The sequence below is a fragment of the Anguilla rostrata genome, chromosome 1 (genome assembly GCF_018555375.3).
Source record: "Anguilla rostrata isolate EN2019 chromosome 1, ASM1855537v3, whole genome shotgun sequence".
In the NCBI taxonomy this organism is placed as follows: domain Eukaryota; kingdom Metazoa; phylum Chordata; class Actinopteri; order Anguilliformes; family Anguillidae; genus Anguilla; species Anguilla rostrata.
The window spans coordinates 60,081,134-60,102,810 of record NC_057933.1 but is presented as its reverse complement, the minus strand read 5'-3'; the positions used below and the strand labels follow the sequence as shown (position 1 = coordinate 60,102,810).

The 21,677-nt window shown below is 39.2% G+C and overlaps 1 protein-coding gene across 3 annotated transcripts in view; it reads right to left on the bottom strand.

The window, feature by feature from the left end:
• The window catches only part of LOC135260550 (focal adhesion kinase 1-like), a 78,446-nt gene extending 58,124 nt beyond the window's left edge, over window positions 1-20,322 (bottom strand). The window contains exons 1-2 of one of the 3 annotated variants that reach the window (XM_064346024.1): window positions 20,182-20,322; window positions 803-829 (exon numbers count right to left, since the gene is read on the bottom strand). Coding sequence is in view for 2 of the 3 variants with exons in the window: in XM_064345976.1 (XP_064202046.1) it covers window positions 803-829; window positions 15,388-15,433 (73 nt within the window). In the remaining variant the exon portion in view is untranslated. Of the gene's footprint in view, window positions 1-802; window positions 830-6,502; window positions 6,705-15,387; window positions 15,552-20,181 lie in introns of those variants that run through there. The other 2 variants (XM_064345976.1, XM_064345992.1) reach the window with 2 other exon arrangements.
• Window positions 20,323-21,677: the final 1,355 nt, after the last annotated feature.

The window sequence follows — 21,677 nt, the reverse complement described above, 5'->3', positions numbered from 1 at the left end:
AACAAACAGCAAGAATGAGTTCTGTTTTGGGTGAAAATACACAAAGTAAAGCAAAGTGGCTTCCAATGCAGCCAGTTTTCCTGAAAGTCCGACAGGAATGATGTCACATCATTCAAAATTGCATGAGGATGCATTCTGAATGAATTAAGTTTCATTCAAAAAAAGGAAAATAATGCTTCGGTCCAGCCTGATAATTCCCCATGAAATAAAACATATAGACGGTGAAGGACTCATCCTTGCTACATTGCCGGTGTGCATACACAACCCAAAGCATGCAAACACACACACACACACACACACACACACACTTTTATGAAAAGAACAGACTTACGGTGACACCCTAGGCCCCTTCCTCTCTTTTTTTGTCTAGCACAAGCATAAAATACACTAGAACCACACAGTCCCAAGAATATTAAGGCCCTGATTCAAGTTAACCTGGATGTCCTTAACTAAAGAGCAATTTGTTCCCTTATTTTGTATATACAACTGAATTTTAATAAATTAAAATTAAATACAAAATGCTTCAATACAAGATAAGATTTAAATATACAGCAATCATGAGGCATTACATATTCTAAATGGTGACTAAAAAAGGCGCAGTCCAGCCAAAATAATCATGGTCCTGCTGAAGAGTCACTGACCTATTCCAGCTCTGTAGGTAGCTTGGAATCCATGAGAACGTAACATAAGCATAGAACAATTCAGGCGGACATGAACAGATTTTCCTGAGGAGCATTCCAAACACCAGAGAAAAAACAACTGTGTTTTTTCAAAAATGTATTTCAACACGCCACACACTTACCCGCATAGTATGAAATTCTGGAAATATCTGCAAGAGAAACAGAGAAAGAGACAGAGGTCAGTAACAGGTCATTGACTGAATTTGAAACATTCAGCTTATTATCCTTTTATTGTCATGATTGTTCAAGGAACCGGAATGCAAATCCAATGGGCAGGATAAACATGTGCAGAGACTGCCCTCTAGCTGTTGCCTAGTACAGCCATTTTATACATATCCTTCATGCACACTGAAATAGATTTCATCAAGACAGCAGGACTTGAATGTGAAGAACTGGCAAAGAAAAGAATAAAACACATTAGCCCACACAAAATAATACAGTTTACTTGTGGTCCATTCCTCTGTGTTTTATTCATCATGTAATGAGCCATTCATCTTGTATGTAGTGAGCCAGGCTATTTTTCTTTAAAATTCACAACTTCTGACAAGGTCTGATTACCATGCCGCTATTGATTAAACCACACAATCAAAACCACTCAGTCACATAGTTCCAGATATCACAGACTGACAAACATGTTCATTTTAAGACTCCCCATATTAAATGAGTGAAGACACACCAAAGGCAGAGTTACAACACATGCATTCATCATCAGGGTCTTGGCATACTGTCAGCTAGTCAGTGGTCAGTTCTTTTCCTGGAAATAATGAAGAACAGCACTACCATTGATGGGAGAGTGACATTTCATGAACCGAAGAATCATACAGAGTTATTCTGTATTCTCAGTGACTGGTGCTGATTGGTCCAAACAAGTCAGCGACAGATAGAATGTGGCTATTCCATCCATGACAGGGTCCACCGAGGTTCATGGATAATGATGTTATACGTGGGGCTAGCAATTAACATGCAATGCAACAGAAAACAAAGTGATCTCATAGCTGGGAAGAAGCACTGTTGTGTTGCAACAGTGGGTGGTGGTGGCAGGAGACATATTTTACATATTTGGAATCAGCTTTATTGATGTTAAAATATAGTGACAATCATGCTTGAGTTGAGCTGAGAGTTCATTTTGTTCCCTTTATTTTCTGCAGGTTTGGTTATGTTTCAAACAAAACGACAGGGATTAAGAGAGCTTGTTTTGTTTTATGTATCTTACTGATTTCAACTAAAAAAGAAGGCTCCAAGATACACTGTCGCAAATCACACAATCACAACAGGTGGTATCTGCGTCACTAACTACTACAATTTCACCATGCTAAAGCTATACCACCTTTGAAAACATCTTCCCAATATGAGAAAACTGGGGAAGCCAGAGAGCAGGAGAAGGAAATGAACGTTAGCCCAACGGCTTGGTGCTAAACAAGCTTGACAGACATTTGGAGCTCCCACTGAGAACTATAAAGGTCATTCAGCAATTCCAATCGGGTTCTGTGATGATTTAAGTTAGCTGTGACAATGAGAGGATTAGAACCGGTATATATGCCAAAAGTTAGACGGTTCTCTGAGGTCCTTGGCGCTGCCAGACTTCGACAGTAATCCACAAACACAGCCTGCCAAAATCACACTTCCTTTAACCTTTAACTTGAAAACTACAACTACACTGAACAATTGGGGGAAAGGTCCACTTTGATGTTTTGTTTTTGTGTATTGAGCACGAGTCTGATGTGTAAAGGAGCAGAGTGGATTATAAAAAGAAAAACAGAACCACATTCAGTCAACCTTTAGATAAATTATTGCCAGAGATCAAAATATTTTTTCTATGACTAAGTTCTATGACATTAGCGATCATAACTGAAAATCAAACACTGAGCTCAGTGGATAAATATCTCACAAACCGTCTCTGTGGGTTTCTTCCTACCATGAGGCCCTTTTCTGAAGACCCATTTACTCATTCTAAAAAGGTAGGTTTAGTCTTTTTTTCCCCCGTAAGTGAAAAAAAGAAAAGCATACGGACCCAGAAAAGCCAGGTGATGCTTAGTGCCTTTGTAAGGAGTCTGTGCTACAGAGGGGCCTTCTCTCTACTATGCTCAGAGGAGGAGTGGAGGCTACATGACATGCAGTGGGGAATGATAAGGAGGAAATCTCTCACACTTAGGTCAAGTGGCAATTCATATCTCAATATCACTGAAACAACAGCATCCAGGGAGACCACAATAACTCTGATGAAAAGATATATAAACATTTGTGCCGAGGGCAACACAGAGTGGAAGCCGGGCCATGCTAACGATGGATATCTGAACATTTAATTTAGAATTTATGTGCCATCACAAAGACGCTTCCACACCAGATGCATCAGTTGCACTCTCCATATCTATAAATCAACATCGCAGACTGAAGTGTGAAATCAAAGGGACCACATCTACCACGTTTTCTAACCCAACACCCACAACATACCACTGATTCAGTTGTACAGTGTAAGTGTAAAGGTGCTTTGAAAGGTGCTGTGTTTGTTCATCTATTCGTACAGTCTTTGATTTCTGATCTAACTGGCCGACGTGCCAGAGCCACGGTTTCTCCTGACAATCTAGCTACACAAGAGCTTCTGTTTCTCAGATAGACAGATTCCCCTATTATACTGTAGCTCCGGAACCAGGCTAGCTCATAATACCCCTTTAATACTGTAAAGCTACAACCACACTGGGTCATCATACCGTTAGCCAGAGCCAAGCTGGCTCATCATACCCCTTTTAACACTGTATCTGGCACAAAGCCAGCTCATTGTGCCTCGTTAACACAGCAGAGCTGGATTCGGACAGACTTATTACACCCCTTTAGCACTGCAGAGCTGTACCCACGCTGGCTAATTATACACCTTTAACTCTAGAGCTAGAATCAGGCTGACTTATTTCCTCCCTTTAACACTTGAGAACTGGCACATGGCTAACCTACTGTGTTTAGTTTCTGGGAGGTTCTCCATTATCTTTCCTGACCCATGTCAGCTCAGTCCACTTGTGAGACTGCTGCTGTCTTCATTACAGGCATGCTGAAGAGAGTGAGAAAGGTGCATATCTGATAGCAAAGCTAAAAATAAATTTAAAAAACAGATAAGCTTGAGCAAATTTCAGGAGATATGCTATGTGAGGAATTTAAAATCAGCTGGCAGAGAGGGACAGAACAAAATAAATTGGTTCAGGATCAAAACGGAGCTTTTCCATATCGTTAGTCCGTATAGTCTTTGAGGATGGCAAACATGACCTTTAAAATGGGAGCAGTGAACCAAGTAAATAGCGAACAGGCTTCATCAGTTGGATCTGGAACTGAAGCTGTTAAAAGGCCTCGCTGCTCAGCTGTGCAGTTGATTGACTGGTGTTCACATACTGAGAGCTGGCAACACTTTTTAAAAGGGATGCCTGTGGATCAGCCTATATTAGCACCTCATCAATTAATCCTATTATACATAGTTTTTATCTCATTATACAGTGAGTTTTCATATGAGGAGCAGCAAACATAATATACCTAGGCTACACGTATTCATGACTGGACCATATCCTTAATAGCTAAATGTATTTTATACCACTTAAACAGAATATTAAATTTTTTGCAAGTTACTACCAAAAATACAGCCAAAGCCATCACAAATTAAACATATCATAGTGGGAGGAACAGTAAGGGTGCTGACTACGTCTGATGCTTTAAAGATATCACCCGGTATATATTTAAAAAATGATATAACTTTAACATTATGTAACCATGTACACACAGTACTGTGCATTGCAAGGATCTCAATACACCTGCAGAAATGCACAAATATCCACAGCATGGATGGAAGCTGCTGCAGAAATGTGACAGATTATCTTTAAGTGCTCCAGGTCACTGGTGTGGCACTGTGGAAGTCTAGGATAGGGAGCAGCCTCACCCCAGCCAGCTGTTCTGCCTCACAGGCAAACCAAACCTCGTATCCTCATAGTGCACTGCACACACAACACAATCATAAGATCATTTATTAATGCAACAATGTTTTTTTTTTCTTCAAAGGTTGACTAAACTGGGACATAAAAAACATAATACACACAATATTTTAACTCATGTTTTAAACCATGCAAGTAACTCAGCTTAGTTTCTAGTCAGTTCTCCCAACGTGCCACAGTTTTCCACTGGTTAGACTTGGTTGCCACTGGTAACACTTGAAGGTTTTTGGGTGTTCCCTCCACCATTCCAGACCAGGCTGTACAAGTAATGGCATATATGATGTGTTCCATTGAAGACACCTGTATTTATTAGGGCACAGTTTGAACAACTTGCTTTCCGATATCTTTATTTTCAAGGCAATTCTCCTGGCAAACTATCACCTCCTTTCTCTCACATGCTTCATGTTATATAAGCTACAAATTGTATCTTTTCCCTCAGTCCACTCACCTAATTTGTGCATGAAATGTGTATCTTGTAAAATCAATGATAAGAAAATGGGAAGGGAAAGAGGTTTTGATCACTGATAAAAGATGCAGGCAGTTCAGGAGTAGGGCAGTTTTATTTTGAATACTTCAGGATAACATGCTTGCTACAGTATTTGTGGCGGATGCATAAGCATCGCATGAGAAGAGCAGTAACAGCAGCTTGCAAATGGCTTGTTCTAAAAATTACAACCATCAAAATTTCACGAAGGCAGGAATAACAAAACCGTCATTAAATATGTGAGGGAGCGCGACATTTGCGGAAAGCGCAGAGAGAATGGACATTATTCACACACCACACAAACGGACTGTGTGAAATAATCCCTCAATAGGAAAATTCCAAAAGAGATCAATTTCCCCTCTGTCTGAACCAAATGTATTCAAGCCATGAACTGAAAGAGCGGGGTGGAATCCGTGGAGAGACACGGCTATGTTCTAATCTGATTTAACAAAATGTTAAAGTTTCGGGAAAATGTCATACACCTCACCATGCATGCAGCAGATGTACACAAAAATTTCATAAAGAGAATGAATCATCAAGTCTCCCCTAATTGACCGCAATAGACATATTCCATTTATTTCAACAGAAAACATTTACACAAATATGGCAGAAAACAGTTTAACATTCTGTTAACAGCATGCAGGCTAATCTTTCCTATCACACAGGCACGCATTTACATGTCTATTGCACAGGTACATTCTTAAATAGCTATTAAAATGAATGCTGCCATTATCTTATATTCTTTTTGTGCCTGTGATATGACGTTCATGTGATGAACCAGAAATAAAGCAAAACTGCCTGCTTCAAATAGCCTTAAATATTAAATTATATCCTGTTCATGCATTAGACCATCAGTCCACACACTTCTGGGAACACGCTGTTTTTGCAAAACAAAAGACAAAAATCTATGACTGACAAAGCAGTTCTGAATGATCAAATATCTTATTACAGGGTATTCAAAAGTTTTAAAACAATGCCAGGCTTCTTATATTACAAAGTTCCTTCAGTTTTACTGACTATCATTACATTCGGCCTTTAAAATACTTTCCCGTTAACTGTTAAAAAAAAATAGCATTACTGCAAGGCTTGCCTTCCATACAGCATATTGTTTATTTGAATTAGGCTACATGACAATATTTACATAGGCCTATATCAAATGCTACAGCGTACCGTGTTCAGTTTGTACACATATTGCAAGTAGCTCAAAATGTCATGTTAAACAAGTTCCTGACTTGCAGGAGAGGATGTTTTAGCTAGAAACCATGTGTTTTTTTTTTGTTTGTTTTTTTTGTTTATCAGCACACGAAAGGGGCGTGCCAGTCATTTTCTAAACAATGCAGTGATCTACTGTAATGTGCAGAAAACGTCCTTACCCTGGTGCCACCCATCCATTAACAGCAATTATTCCAACAGTAAAAGCTGAGAAAACAATTATCTGTATGTATTCCCAAAGGATGTCCTTGTGCACTCCTGATCTGCAGCTAACTGACAGGAGTTAATTTGGTCCTGCTGTCATAATGACAGTGGAATGGCAGCACGCTACTGCAAAGTGCACTGACTCAGCCTTCCAGATCCACATCTGCGCGCACCATGAGCAAGAGTAACAGAGACAGAGTGTGAAAGGGAGAGTGAGTGGAGAAGGAGGGGGCAACCAACATGAGAGAGAGCAAGCAGGAGAGAGAATGGGAGGAAAAAGAGGTAGGCCTAACAAGGGAGCAAAAAAAGCAAAGAGAAGGGGGTGCCCTAACAAACACAGCGTTTTTCCTGCATTGAAATGTCTTAGGTGGGCCATCTAAGTGTTTTTTTCAAGCCGCCAAAGCTTCCTATATCATGCACAAAAAATTAAAAAAAACAACAAACTTTTTATATACAAAAATAATTTAAATACATTAAGGTGGCATAAGGTGGATTCATTAAGTTGTAAGGTTAATATTTTACCTTTTGAGAGACAAAAATGAAATGCATTTCAAGATATATTGCAATTACAAATACCACCATTCCAGTAAAATTACCAATTATAATGTGTTAATTCTTCAGTATAGTCTATAACCTAATAATAATATCAAAGTACCTGCTATGAAAAACTGGTTTACACCCTTAAAAAACAACGGGGAGCTGTTGCTAGAAGGTTCTACATAAACCTTTGCTTTTTATTAACAATAATGACATACAGCTGCGGCTGACAAACACCAAAACAAATATGACCTACATAGAGATGCACATGGCATCAGTGGCATAAAATACAGAGGGCTGGAGAGATCCAATTCAAATCAAATGAGCACTGCCCAGGTAATTAAACTGATTTTTATAATTCCACAGTTACTTTGTGAATTGACGGGGTGATGAAAGTGGTAACTCTTCAGGGATAAAAATGCTGCATGTGGCACTGAAACCTAAGATTTCTGAAATTCCAGATTTTAAAGTTGGCACAGTATAAGGTGCAGTAGAGAAAATGGTTTATTCCACTGTCATTATCCTGAGTTTCTAAATCCTCAAAAATCTTCAAAGTAGGCATTATAAAAAAACAGCTCTTTGGTTTACTCAGTATGACCTCATTCAAGGTCACAAAAGATTCTCAGAATCAATATATCAAAGTAATGAATTTTCCTCAAAGCAGTTTTACTAAAATAAATGAATAAATAAATAACTCTGAATTCATATAGCTAAGGTTTGAGGGTCCTAATCTACAGTTAGCCTAATGCAATATGGTTAGGGAGAAGCACTTCCACGCATGCACTTCCTGTTGCAAGAGACCACCATAATACAGTAGGGCTTCTTCAAAACACCACTGTCACTCAACAATGGCCATAAGACATTTAAAAAGATGGTTCCTTTATCACCCAGCTAGAGCATGTGAGTAGAGTCTAAACAGTTTTATGTTACCTGTGTTCTCTGCTCTCAAATGTAAAGAATTACTTGTTTGGCGACGCTCTTTTGATATTATCAGATGCCAGCGGTAGTAATGTCTCCACATTCTCCTTCAACCCTCATCTTTTACTGTACACACATATTTTTGGTCTTTTTTTTGCCTAAAGACACATGACTACACCTGTTCATTACCTTGGTAATGCATAATTGCATGCTGGGCAGGAAAAGCATGCACAGTAGCCTACTTGTGGAACTAAAGTGCTGGAAAACTGAAAGATACCTTTCATATCATCGTATAATTCATATCGAGAAGCTCCATTTTAAATATCAAACTGCTATTGTCTTTGTAAAGTCCCCAAACCCTCCTTTTATACATTTGAATCATAGACAATGTTGACAACTTTTTCACGGCTCTTTTAATTATTGGAATACGAGCTACATTAAAACATTCTCTGTTCTTTGATACCATTCCTTTCCCAGGAGAATACAAATGAAAAATGTAAGGGGAAGGGAGCAGGGTGCTTGGGGGGGAGACGCCGAGATCTAAGAGCCCATTAAGACAATACACATTCAACTGAGAGGAAGTCCCATTACTGTAAAACCATGCATCTGTCAACATGGATTACCATGACAGGGGGTGGGGCTGAAGAAATACTTCAAATCCCATCCCCCACTGGCCAAAACAAATATCAATAAAATGTATGGGGGTACTTCATTTGTGCGCCAGCACCAGATTGTCCTTCAATCTAAGAAATCAATTTTCAGAAAGATGACATTTTTTATGGTAATTGTTTAAAGGTATGTTCAGGAAAACTGAAAAACATAACAACATATACCCACAACACCATAATACCAAAATACATAAATAAATAAATACCAAGAAATATTTTATTGTTTTTTTGGCTGACTGAGGAAGACTTGAGGCCCATAGGGGTCTGTGTGTGTTTGTGTGTGTGTGTGTGTGTATGTGTGCGCATTCGCATGTATGTGCATGATTGCCCTTTTATCCAGGTCTGCATACCCACACCTATTAAATCCATCAAGCAAAAACCAAATGGCAGGCTATCTTAGGCACCTGTAAAAAAATGCTGTACAGCTTAACATTAAATGAAAGGTTATAAATATCGAAAAAATAATATAAAGAGCAGTAAATAGTTAAAAACAAAATAAAATCAAAATTAAAAAAAAATGTTTGGTGTGACCACCCTACGCCTTTAAAACTACATCAATTCTCTTAGGTACACTGGCCTGCAGTTTTATAAGAAAATGGGCTGGAAGGTTGTTCCAAGCATTTTGGAGAACTTGCCACAGTTCTTCTGCAGATTTTGGCTGTTTCACTTGCTTCTGGCTCTCCAGGTAATCCCAGAGACCCTTGATCAAGTTTTTATCTGAAAATTAGTCTATTACTTAAAATATTTATTTAACAAAATACAAAATGTACACACACACACACACACACACATTCAATGATATATAGCAAATACCACAATTAATCTATTCATCAAAATTATATACTCAACAAAAACTCATAAGGAAAAAAGTTGATGGCCATGTGGCAAAAGGTAAGTGACCTTAGCTTAAATAACAGGTAAAACCTCCTTTAAGAGCAATAATGTTCATCCAAATGTTTCCTCTAAGCAATGAGCAGTCTCATTGATTGATTCAATGCCCAGGTGCTGAGTCATCAGAGCAGCCCAAACCATCATCACCACGTTACACCAATAAATCATGATAATCAGATCCTTTAGATTCAAAAATCCTTTTGATTCAAAATGTTCCAGAAAACAAGAATGCAGCTGGTGAGTCAACTTTATCACAGCACTGCATGTTATTAGAAATATGTCCATATGATCTAGGCTAGAGGTCAAAATTTTTCTGTACAGAATTGGACCATCTTACAAACAGGACTTTTTTCCTGTACACTTACCTATGTTGCGTGAATTATTGGACCCATGCCAATGTTTCTGGAATCAAAGTGTGGACCAAGTGTGCCGTTACGCTAAGCCTCTAGGCTACTTTTGAAATAATCAAAAACTCATTTCTAAAGTGAAGCAAAAAGCTGCCTTTCTTTCTTAAACAAAACTCAAAAAAGACAGTGAATCTAGGGAGTAATCTTCAAACAGAAGCTAAGAGAAACCGTCAGTCTGCATTACCCAGCAGACCTTAATCAGAAGTTCAAATTCAAAACTCCCAGCATGCCTCACTACCATTCTTGCCTTCAAGACATTTGAGGATGCTGTAGCCCCATGCTCTCCCTCATCCAATTGTTCAGGCAGGAGATGAGACTGAATTTTCCAAACAACACAATCAAAATGAAACCTTAACAAAGATAATGAAAAGGTGACAATCCACACCAAGTCAGAAATCCTCTATATTCTATACAATGATCTGTGAAAAAAAATTGAGCAAGCAAGCTATTTATATTGAGCGGTAAATTTAGGGGGTCAGTTCAGTAATAACACTGCAGTTTACGGAGATCTATGTCCACATAGAAGGGTGAAAATTAGAAGATTTTTCACAATGGTTAGCCGATGGTCCGACAAGTTTTAGTAAATTCCAAAGTAAAAGTATGAAAGCAAAAGCATATTGACTCAGTATACCAGACATACTAATCTAAAGCATGGTTGTGTCCGCTCAATGAGTTAATAAACAGTGGTTCCATTCCTAGGTTCTGAACATAGCAGCAAGATACAAATTCTCATCCAGTCTGGGTCACATGAGTATACAAAACCAAGGTGCCGTTAAATTTGACTGAGGACAGTCAAGTAGGCAGTATACTTCATAAGAAGTAGAACTTTTCGAGCAAAACGAAGCAATGAGAACAACTGAAGAACAAAAAGACGCGGTGTTGTGTGTTTGTACGGTGCAATGTGCGACGGCCTTTACTGTGGGGTGGTGCTTGATACTGTATTACAAACGCATCATTGTTGTACAAGGGGATTACAATGACCCAACCCTTCTGAAAAGTGTTCACTCTTAAGATCCACGAGCTGAAAGGAGAGCACTTTCTGCCTAACATAAATATAAAAGATGTTTACTGTATGTAGGCCTATACCACAGAATTCAAGGACCAGACGGTCGGTCATAGGCGCCATTCCCTCTTCCGTTCAAATTCTAGGTGAAGTATGGGCACACTAGAGGGACAGATGATACCTGAGGAAACAAGTTCTGTTTGATACCCCCAATGCTGTGCAGACATACACTGGAAGGGCTTTCAGCATCCTTCTGAAGATTCTTTTATAGTAGCTACTCTATTAACTGATGCAGAGACCGAAGTCATTTTTACTCTGAACATCATTAGATCTAATCCAGAAGCTCCTATAGGTCGGGTCCTTTCTCATCATATTTTTTGAACCACAGAGTACTGTAATTCAGCAGCTAGCTGCAGAGCATTGCCATAATGGTTTTATTCTGGATACAGCAGCTATGAATCTGTCATCTCATGTGGCTTGCTGGTGAATCAGCATCAAAACAAATGCAATATTAATCAGCAAACTTTATTTAAAAAAAAAATTTAAAAAAAAAAAAGCACATTAAATAAGATAAAAGTTCCACTTATTAAGAAAACAGAAAGATCACATGTAGTCACGTGACTAATTTGGTCAAACATCACCAAAACAAAAAAGCACTGAATTAGTTCCACTAAATACTTTAATACTTTTTTTGTTGGATTGAACAAGCAATGACAAGTCTTCAGACTTTCCTGAGAATCACTTGTGTTTACTTATGTTATTTAGAGGACAGCATCTCAGTTCCTTATCTCAGGTGATATTTATTTTGACTAGCCCCTTTTCACTATGATTCAGAGCAGCAATGGGGAAAGACCCTTGGGTATTCTAGACAGAAAACCTTATTTTTATATTCGCTACATATTCTGACCTAATGTCCCACGTGGAATACATGCAATCGTCTTGTCATTCACTAGGTTACTACAAATGCAAAAAGCATGACAGCTCTGGACTGTATTACAGAAGATTTAAAAAAAAATTCAATTCAAAGAAATTCAGGACTCTGTCAAGCTGTAACTTTCATAACAAAAGCTGCCTGAGAGATACTATCACTATGTAGTACATTCTTGTGCCACTGATGTCAACAACAGGGAAAATGTAGCGTGTGTGTGTCTGTGTGTGTGTGTGTGTGAAAGGAGAATAAAAATGATAACAATGCAACAGTACCCCAACCTTTTCAAAGAGATAAACAGCCATTGGGCATAATACAGGAATCACACTGCTCCTGTTGATTTCAGCACACTTAAAATGTTCCAGTGAACTTATGACATGGTTTCAATAAACTTAAGTCATATCATACAGATTTTTATAGTCCCACATTCTCGTGCTTCATTTTGTGTTGAATTCATTTTCTGATTAATGTGTTCAGTTCACCACACATCAACTACATTCGAAGACTGACAGATAAAGACTCAAAATTGATGGGTGTCTTTGTTGGGTTTAAAAAATTAATTAAGCCTCATTACATTAAAATCAATAGTGTCTTCCTCACTTCCTTTGCTGCGGCCGCAACATTGCCCATTGTATCCCTGAGCATTCATAACAACCAACAAGCCTGGAGGAAAGTTGCCTCTGCAGCACAATTCTGGCATGAACAAAAAAAGTGAAAATTAGGGGTATCATAAACCAGCTGTCACAGGAGAACATTTGGAAGTGGCGTCATCGGTGAGTAAGGTGCATGCACACATCCAGGCCTGTGCCTTAGGATAATTCCTGAAATATGAGAAATCCACTACAAATAAAATATATATATATATTTGTGCTCCATTTACCACTTGAGCAAAAACAACTAAGTTTAAAACATTTTTATCAATCAAGGCTACATCTCTCCTTTGGTCTTCATGGAAAGATAAAGTGAAACCCCACCTGGACCCAGTTAAGCTGTTGAGGAGCGCTGGGACCCCAGAGAAGAAGTTCACTAAGTGCGAGATGTCTCCATGGATGAAGTAATGGAACCCCCCAGCAGGGGTTTGGCTGATCTGCTTTTGAGGCCAAAACACTATTCATACAACTGAAGAAACAAGCTTTCAACAATGTTGTCATTTCCCTTCTAAATAAAGCACAAGCAACGCTAATGAAGAGCAAATGTCTGACCATGAGGGAACTCTCTCTTCCCCCTCCTCAGCATGCATCCTTAGCATGCATGCTAGGAGTAAATACATGCAGTCACAGATGAAAACAAAGTAGTCTTTTTCGTTTTTACACAAAGGCACCTGCATAAGGAATGAATAATACAAGTGTATTTGCAGTGTCTACTAAAACTGCAGGGACTTTAACTTGAGAAATTACTCATTCTTGCTACATGTGGGACTGCAACACCAAATTGCAGAGATATGGAGATAGAGAGGGCAGTTACTGGATCTGTACCTTACTGTACTTTCATCAGTGAAATGCGTATTTTGAGAGCAGTCTTATATATAAATCTCTATAGAATTATCAACAGCTTAGTAACAGCTTAGACTCTCACCACACTGCATTGAATGCAATACAAACAGGAAGTAATTTTACCACCTGGAAATGAATTTAAACAGTGTTATCACTGAGCAAGGTGTGCACTGGTGGCTGATTGTGTAACAGCAGAACTGTCTCTCCCCCAGGGAAAGCAGCTGCATTTGTTCCTGAGCTGGCGGTAACAACTGACTGGGCCATGGGATTGGAGAAAGCTGAGTTCTTTATGGAGCTAAGCCCTAGTTTCAATATTAGCCGGGTGGGTAGTGTGTAAGCGTGTTCCATTAAACTATTGGCCCTCAATCTTGATCCTAGGAAGCCACAGGATCTGCTGGTACAGCAATTGATCAGTTAAAGCAGTTTATTACAAGGCTCACTCAGGTCACCTGGATTCTTGGGTCTGAATTAGTTGCTGATATATTGAGAAAAAAAAACTCAGTAGACTATGGTCCTCCAGGATCAGGATTGAGGATCACTGCATTAAACCGATCTGATCTCTGGTACTAGTGGGCATGGCTTTTTACATGTCTGTAGTAACAACGATGCGGGAATTAAAATGATAAAATCATGGCCTTGGGCTCTCAGTTCTAGTTATTTTTAAACAGGGAGTTGAGGCCTGGAAATGTAGACTTCATCGAGTTGCATTTATCTACTTTCCTGTCACATAATTAAGATGGAAAATTACTGTTTTTGGACTTGAAGCCAGTGTACAGCTGACCATACAGCTAGCTTACTCATAGAATGTCAGTGGGTGTTGCTGGTTGTAGAGTGGATTGCGTAAGCTCACAATGGAGGCTCTACAGCTCTAGTCTTGTTTTTCATCAGTGAAAAACTCCTAGACTTTTGCCAGATTTCAAGACAAGATTAAAAGGAACTGTGTGTTTTGTGTGTGTGTGCGTAATAAAAAATTCTAGACCTTTCATGGAAATTGAAAAAAACCTAAAAAAAAAAAAAAATCAGGCAGTGCAGTAACACCCACAACATGACAGACAAAACACAAATATTTTACAAATGATTTCTTAGTCTAATTAAAAGAAAAAATCATGTTGGTGTGCTGCAATAGACTCAACATCTGCCATTTAGTCATATTCCAGCAGAACAGGCAGCACTCACTAGAGCACATGGCCTAAGCACTGACTCATAATATTCAATCCAAGCTTGGCATGCAGCTCATAGGGACATATAAAATATGAAATGAGAATATATACAAATAATAAAAAACATTGAAACAGTTTGACACAACAGCAGTAAAAAGTAGGCCAACAAAAATGCTTTATTTCAATAGTGCAATTTAGTTTGGGTGAGGTGTTCTCTGAATAGAAGGGCAATATTCCAGTAAAAACTCATGATTTGAATTAAAGAAAATAGCTAATCATGTTTCAACACTAAGTCCAGGACACCTTTAACAACTACAGTGGGACTGATTAAAAAATGTATTATCTACAGCCAAAAACTGAGTAAAACGGCCAAAACAATGTATGATATTTATACCGATGCATCACAGCAAAGTCTTCATTAGGGTGTCAGGTTCTTTAATTGTGGTGTTTTCGCCACATTAAAAAAAAAAGACATTCACACACCTACTATACAGCAATTAAGACCTTTTAAATGAAGTTTGCAGTAATAGCCAAGAATCCCTTTCATGTCATTCATTTTGAAAAGAAAACTGCTATTTTTTCTCTCATTCATATTATAATTGCATTGTATAATAATGTGTATTTTTCCGTGGAATTTTCCCCACAAGCGGCAGCTTGCATGGAAGAGAGGCAAATTCCTTGCCTCACCTCAAGCACACCTCCAACACTCTGCTCTCAGGTACTCACACAAATCGCTATGCCTGCCAGGTCTACCAACAGATACTCTTACATTTATCCAGCCCTGGGGAATCATAGAACTTTTCACAGCTATGACAGAAATGAAAACAACACACATACCTCCATGAGCACAGCTCAAAATACTCCAAAACTGCATATCCCACATGTGAAGGGGGGGAGGCAGGTCTGCACTCCCCAGCAATTTTCTTCCTGTTTCCCTTCTTTCACTTCAGCTGCTGGAACAGTCCAACACTCACTCTGACTATCTCTCTCTTTCTCCCCCTCTCGCACGCAATCACATGTTCATATACACACACGCAATCACAAACACACCTGGCTCCGCCCAGTATCCCTCCCATTACCTAACCCCAGGGCAGCATTCATAATCACTGCAAGCGGGGCAGGAACTCAGGAAGTGATCAAGGAAAGAACATGTTTCTCAAAGATAGCTGATTTTTTTTCCCATTAGCTGCTTATTGACGTAGACAACTAGGAGAAACACAAAAGACTAGTGTGGAACAACTGACACTGACAGGTAACGTTGCAGTTTTACACATAACTTATTTGTTATGCAGAGTGTGCTATAGACAAGGTGACATTCTATAGCCTAAAAATCTTGGATACGATCTCAACCTTTTACAGAGAAAACTATAAAGAACTGAGTGGAACACTTGCTTGCAATTAGGGCAAAAAAGAAAATGTTTATTTGACATTTGTGTCAACTATTATGGCTGAAATGGCATTTTTGAAAGAATTCAAATAGCTTAACTGCCTGATATTAATTAGATAAATAATGTAAACAACTTTCAAAACTTTGTACTCATCAAGAAATTCACAAGGGAAAATGGCAAGATTAAAATCACAACAATATCATAACTTATTTTCATTATGAAAATAACAAGCAAAGCCACTGTCAAATGAAGTGAAGAACAATAAATGTGAGGCAGATTTTCCTAAATTATAAGTGAATGTCTGTCAACATAACATCCAATGGCACTCACTGAAAACTGGAGAAGTGTTCTCTGTTGTCCTTGTCAATTTTACAATGTGGACATATAATCATGCCTCAGGTTAAGTAAATTCCTCCCTCTCTACATCAGCGGAGCTGTGGTGTGTGTGTTCTGGAGTGTTCAGGAATGTTCAGGTAAGCATTACTGATTTATCCTGTAAAGTATGCTGTCTAGAGTCGAATCACCCACTCACAGTACACCCAGAAGTCAGAACCTTGAAAGGGATTATGATATGCAGAGTAAATGTGATTCTTTCACTCCTGTGACCCATGGCATAGAAATGAATTATTAGCCTATATCTCAGACACACAGTGCAATAAGACATTAGATATTTTCCTGGCCCAGTTTACAGGGCAGAGTATGAGAAAGGTGGAGCTTTTTGAACCTGCATGCTTAGTGAAGTGAAAGCAATGCAACCAGATACAGGTTTCACCACCTCGTCTTACTGCACAACCACATTCACTAGAGCAATTTATGGCAATGATCCTATTCAGGCAATCCTAAATCTGTACCATGGTGCAGTGAAGAGAACTTGCAAGAACACTGCATTTCATAAGATGAAATATACAAGCGTCTACATTCTGACTTAAACACCAAATCCTACGATGGTACTTGATTTAGCATATCCACAACTGCAGCAGTTTTTTGTGCCCAAGAGCCAAATGTATATTTTAATTCCAAAAAAATACATTAATGTATAATTACTGTTAAACCTGATGTGTAAGCCAAAGGTTGTATATGCATTTTTAATTTCAGAATCTAGTTGTTCTAGTTGTATTGACCTTTACATTTCTAAAATATACATACATCCATATATTTACATATTTCTGCTGGTTGATATACTGTCATCATAGTAGTTACAATCAGCATCCCACAGGTCTGTGCCCTATGGGTTGATGCATTATTGGCCATAGCATTGCCTAGGATGGAAGGTTCCATTCAGCTGGATATTCACTGCCTCACAACACAATACTCACTAAATAGTTCATTTGGGCACCTGTGATCTCCATGTGCAATTTGTGCAATCCTCCAATGCAGGAACTATGCAGCAGAGTTGGATGGTTACGGAGTGAAAACAGGCACTGCCAGGCTGCACACGCGTCAGTGACATGTATATTAGTGTGTACCTTTCCAAAACTATAAAGGGCATCACAGTGATGGGACAAGCCTACTATTACAAACAGGCATTCCGAATTCAGTGAGAAAAAACTGTATAAGTATGTGGAAGAGTGTTCACTTTTTATATCCAAACAGAATCCAAAGAAAACAATGGTGCCAAAACAGGTTTTAAGCTCTTTTTCGAACTAAAACATTGGTACGGATGTCCAGCTTTTATATTTAACAGCTGTGTATGTGGGCTCTAGGCTACGGAGGGAGTAAAGTACAGTCAGGAGAGGAGTGTGAGACCGTACCACTTCAGTTGTCTGCCATCACAGTTTATTTATGGCTGGTGCACAGAGACAAACACAGCAACACACTCTAGAGATACAGGCATTAGCACTCACTTTAGACCTTCCCACTGTGGCCAACTGAACTACATCCAAGGCACAGAACACTCTGCTTACAGGCACCTTGCATATTTTTTAAAAGCCAGAGGATCTGCTGGTTTTCACTTTTAACTTAAAAAACGGCAATCGATTCAGACCTAGAACACCAGGTGATGCAAGTTAACTTTGTAATAAACTGCTGCGGCTTTCCAGGACCAGGCCAGAAAGCCCCTGCTCTGGAGAGTAAGGCTATGACTTGTTTAACAAAAAGTGTGTCTACCCTGAGTCCAGAGAACAATGGTTTCAACTCCTAGCTAAAGCATACCAAAAATGTAATAGTGGCACAAGCATTATTTCTGCTTCAGTCGTTACAGATGGATTGATGGATTGCAACACCCCCAGATTTCACAAAATAAGCATCCCACTTTGTTCAGTTTTGGTTTAATCACTTCAGGTTTAACCTATTAGGCTATCATTTAACACAGACATTTGAAAGTTTCCTGTCATGATTTAGGAAGTAGACTAATAGAAAATGAAACTCATACAAGGTATTTGGTTGAATATCCCAAACCCATATAGAATGGGCTAATTTAGAAATCCCTACAGAAATGAACGGTTGGTTCGTGTTTTCACCGCTTAATGCTCAGACCCCTTTAAGCATGTTGATACAGGCTATACAAAGTCAATAGCTGTACACTGCTGTTCAATACAGACATGACAGATAACTGACACCCTTCTCAACAGACGTGTTCCCAAAAGATGGGAACTTCTCAAAACATAGGATGGCAACAAACAAAAAAAAAAAACAGTGAAATCTGAATTTATACACTGGATACACAAAAATTGAGAAAAATTGAGAGTATAATACACTTTGTCAATCATTAATCACCTAGAGGAGGAACTGGGTTTTAAAGGGATCTCATACATTAGAAATCAAGTCAATGCTTTCTGCTAAGCAAATAAATAATGCAATGAAACAATGTTTCTAATCTTGAAGTCCTCAGATGTACCTCCTACCAGACACACATCCTCACACAAGGACATGGCTAGTCTGATATATTCACTACAGTATGGTTTTCTATTGAATAAGTCCTCTATCCACAAGATCATGTTGAGCCAGGTCTGGTCATGGGGACTGATTACTTTTGTATACAGGAGACTGACAGAGCAGAGAGGACCAACATGGGCTTTTCGGAATCTTTTTTAAGCTTGCTGAGGAATAACAAACTCAACACTACAGAGGGCAGCTCTAATTGATGGATGCATTGATGTTTCAGTACACCTCTTACATTATCTAACCAGGGCATTGGTAATCAAGCTATGTCGGTTCGTATGGACGCAAACGACACGTTCACCGTTCTGTAGAATAATCAAACATTTATTTATCATTGCCTGGTGTCAGTGGCATGTTTACGTATTGAACAGGCAAAAGGAAAATACGGTTACGTTAACTTGAAGTAGCAAGACCAGCGAGTCAGTGCATCCCGAATTATCACCACCTCCAAAGGCCCTCCATTGTATTTTCCTTTGCACCGGGAGACAATAGTCCCTACGAGTACCAGACAAAAGGCATAACAATGCATATAATCATTAAACAATGGATCGGAGACGAACATTAAGTACCATGGCATACTAGCAATGAATACAGTAATATGCCATTAAATCAGCGCAAATTAAATGTTTCAACATATCCAGTGAAGTTCATTAAAATCGCATAAAACGTTCGATATGACTGCTGCGTGGCGTTATAATGTTGGCTCACAAACAACCACTGTGTTGATCGTTGTTTCCAGTTGTTTATTTGTTTCTCTTTGTTTGACGTAAATTCTACCCATGAATGTTCGTGGCCACTGCATCTCATCGATGTCAAGCGGAACCCACACTGATACCGCATTCTGTGTTGCATTTTGCCTCAGAAACACTTGAGATCAGGCGAATACTTAAGCCAGAATAACAATTCCGCAATTTTAGTGAAAACATGCAGTAACCTTCGATAAAACGGAAAACAAAGGCAGCCTCACCGCTGGTTTAAGACTAACCACTACACTAGCTAACGAAGTAACGGAAGGCAAATGGCCAAACGCAAGTAACACTAGCTAGCTTGACTTTGATTTCACTATGACTTGGTACATCCGATCATAGCTTCTGATGAGACATTCTTGTATTCTGTCAGAAATGGTTTTATTGATGGTTCGTAGTCAAATGGACATAAACCTGCTAGGCAGCCATCTGTGGCGCGCTAGTGCAGTGTCTGAGCAAGCAAATCAGTCACTTCACTGCTCTACCAGCAAGCTAACTAATAGCAATGCTGGTGAGTTTGGCTTGGCTGGCTAGGTGGCTATATGCTGCTAGTTAGCTAACGTTAAAGTTATATTTTTGCATGCTTTTGATAAATATTATTCTAAAGCTGTACTCACGTGTATCCTTGCTTTTGAGATTATGTGAGGTTTCCTGTCAAAATCTATTGCATTGTGGCCACATCCCCTTAATTGTGCAGTTATAAATTGGGATTAGTGAAAGGATTGCTTCTCCTGCTTCCACGTACAGACTGAATCTCCTGCATTCAAGGATACAGCCCTGCACGCTAGGCTGGACAATCCAACATGGCTGGCGCATCATAACCGGTCCGACCCGGCCCGAGGTAACACCCCCCAAAAGCAGTAGGGTGGCCAATAGGGCCGGTGAACTAAACGCACCGTGTCAGAGTGCATGCTGTAAAATCAATGTTTGCGGCTTTGACATCTCGCTGTTTTTGTTGCCTATTCGCTGGTATCCACGAGAAAACAGGCTTGAATAGGTACTGAGGGAGCTGAGGTATTGCTTCAGTTTCAACTGGAAAAGCACTAGTCAAGGGCTACTTGGCATAGGTAATAGGATCAACCAGGCTGCACTGGCCAATATCAGCATCACGTGAGTGTTAAAATGAGCTGTTTAAGTGGTGCTAAACCATGGGCGGCCAATTTTGCCAGAAATTGGTCGGTGTGGGTGCAGGTTTTTGTCTTTGCCCAACACTAAATTTGATTGAAGACCAGGGTTAAGAGTATCTCTCTCCACAACCTTCATGTGTACAGTCACAAGGTTTCTATCACTGAAGGAGTAGGCCCAAGTGCTGCTCATTTACAGCTTACGAGCAGTACTTCCGATTTGAATGCACTACCTGTTTTGGAAGGTTTGTTTCCCTGCTTTTGCTTACGCAGGCATTGAGGCTCTGAAAGTGCCCGCATCTGTAAGGTCTTCATTTACACTCATACCATGGAATGTTGAAATTAAAGTGTCTATGATGCCCACCTACAAAATACATATTCTGTTCATTTGAAAATGCACAGTGTGTTGCCACTTAACCTCACTTGTCCCTGACCGCAGGTATGTCAGTGGCATTAACAAGGTACCCAACAGCTCATTAATGGGTAAGGCACTACTCCATTGGAGAAGTGCTAAATTTACCAGTCAATTATTTTTATTTTATTTTTAACTGTCATTTCATTATCAGCCTGTCTGCTTGATAATATAAACCATAACAATCTGCACACATGGATATAGGCGGTAGTGCTGGTGACAGACGAGAGTACCTTTAAACTGTCCGATGTACAGCTTTACTTGCACAATTTTCAGGTGAGCTACAATGCTATAAATTCAATTGAAACAGTATTACACAGTAGTGAAGGAATCTGCTATTGCTGTACCCTTAAGCAAAGTGCTTAAACAGAAATCCAGCTGTACAAAGAGATACTGTGTAAAATCTAAGCTATATGAGCCACCATGGATAAGGCATATGTTAAATAATTAGTAATAATAACAGTGCCAACCCCACAATAAGACTGATGCTAGCCTGGGGGATATCTAGTCAGTCTCAGTAATTGTACAGCCCTGACCAATAAAATGAAACCACCTGGAACTTACCATTGTGGTCATG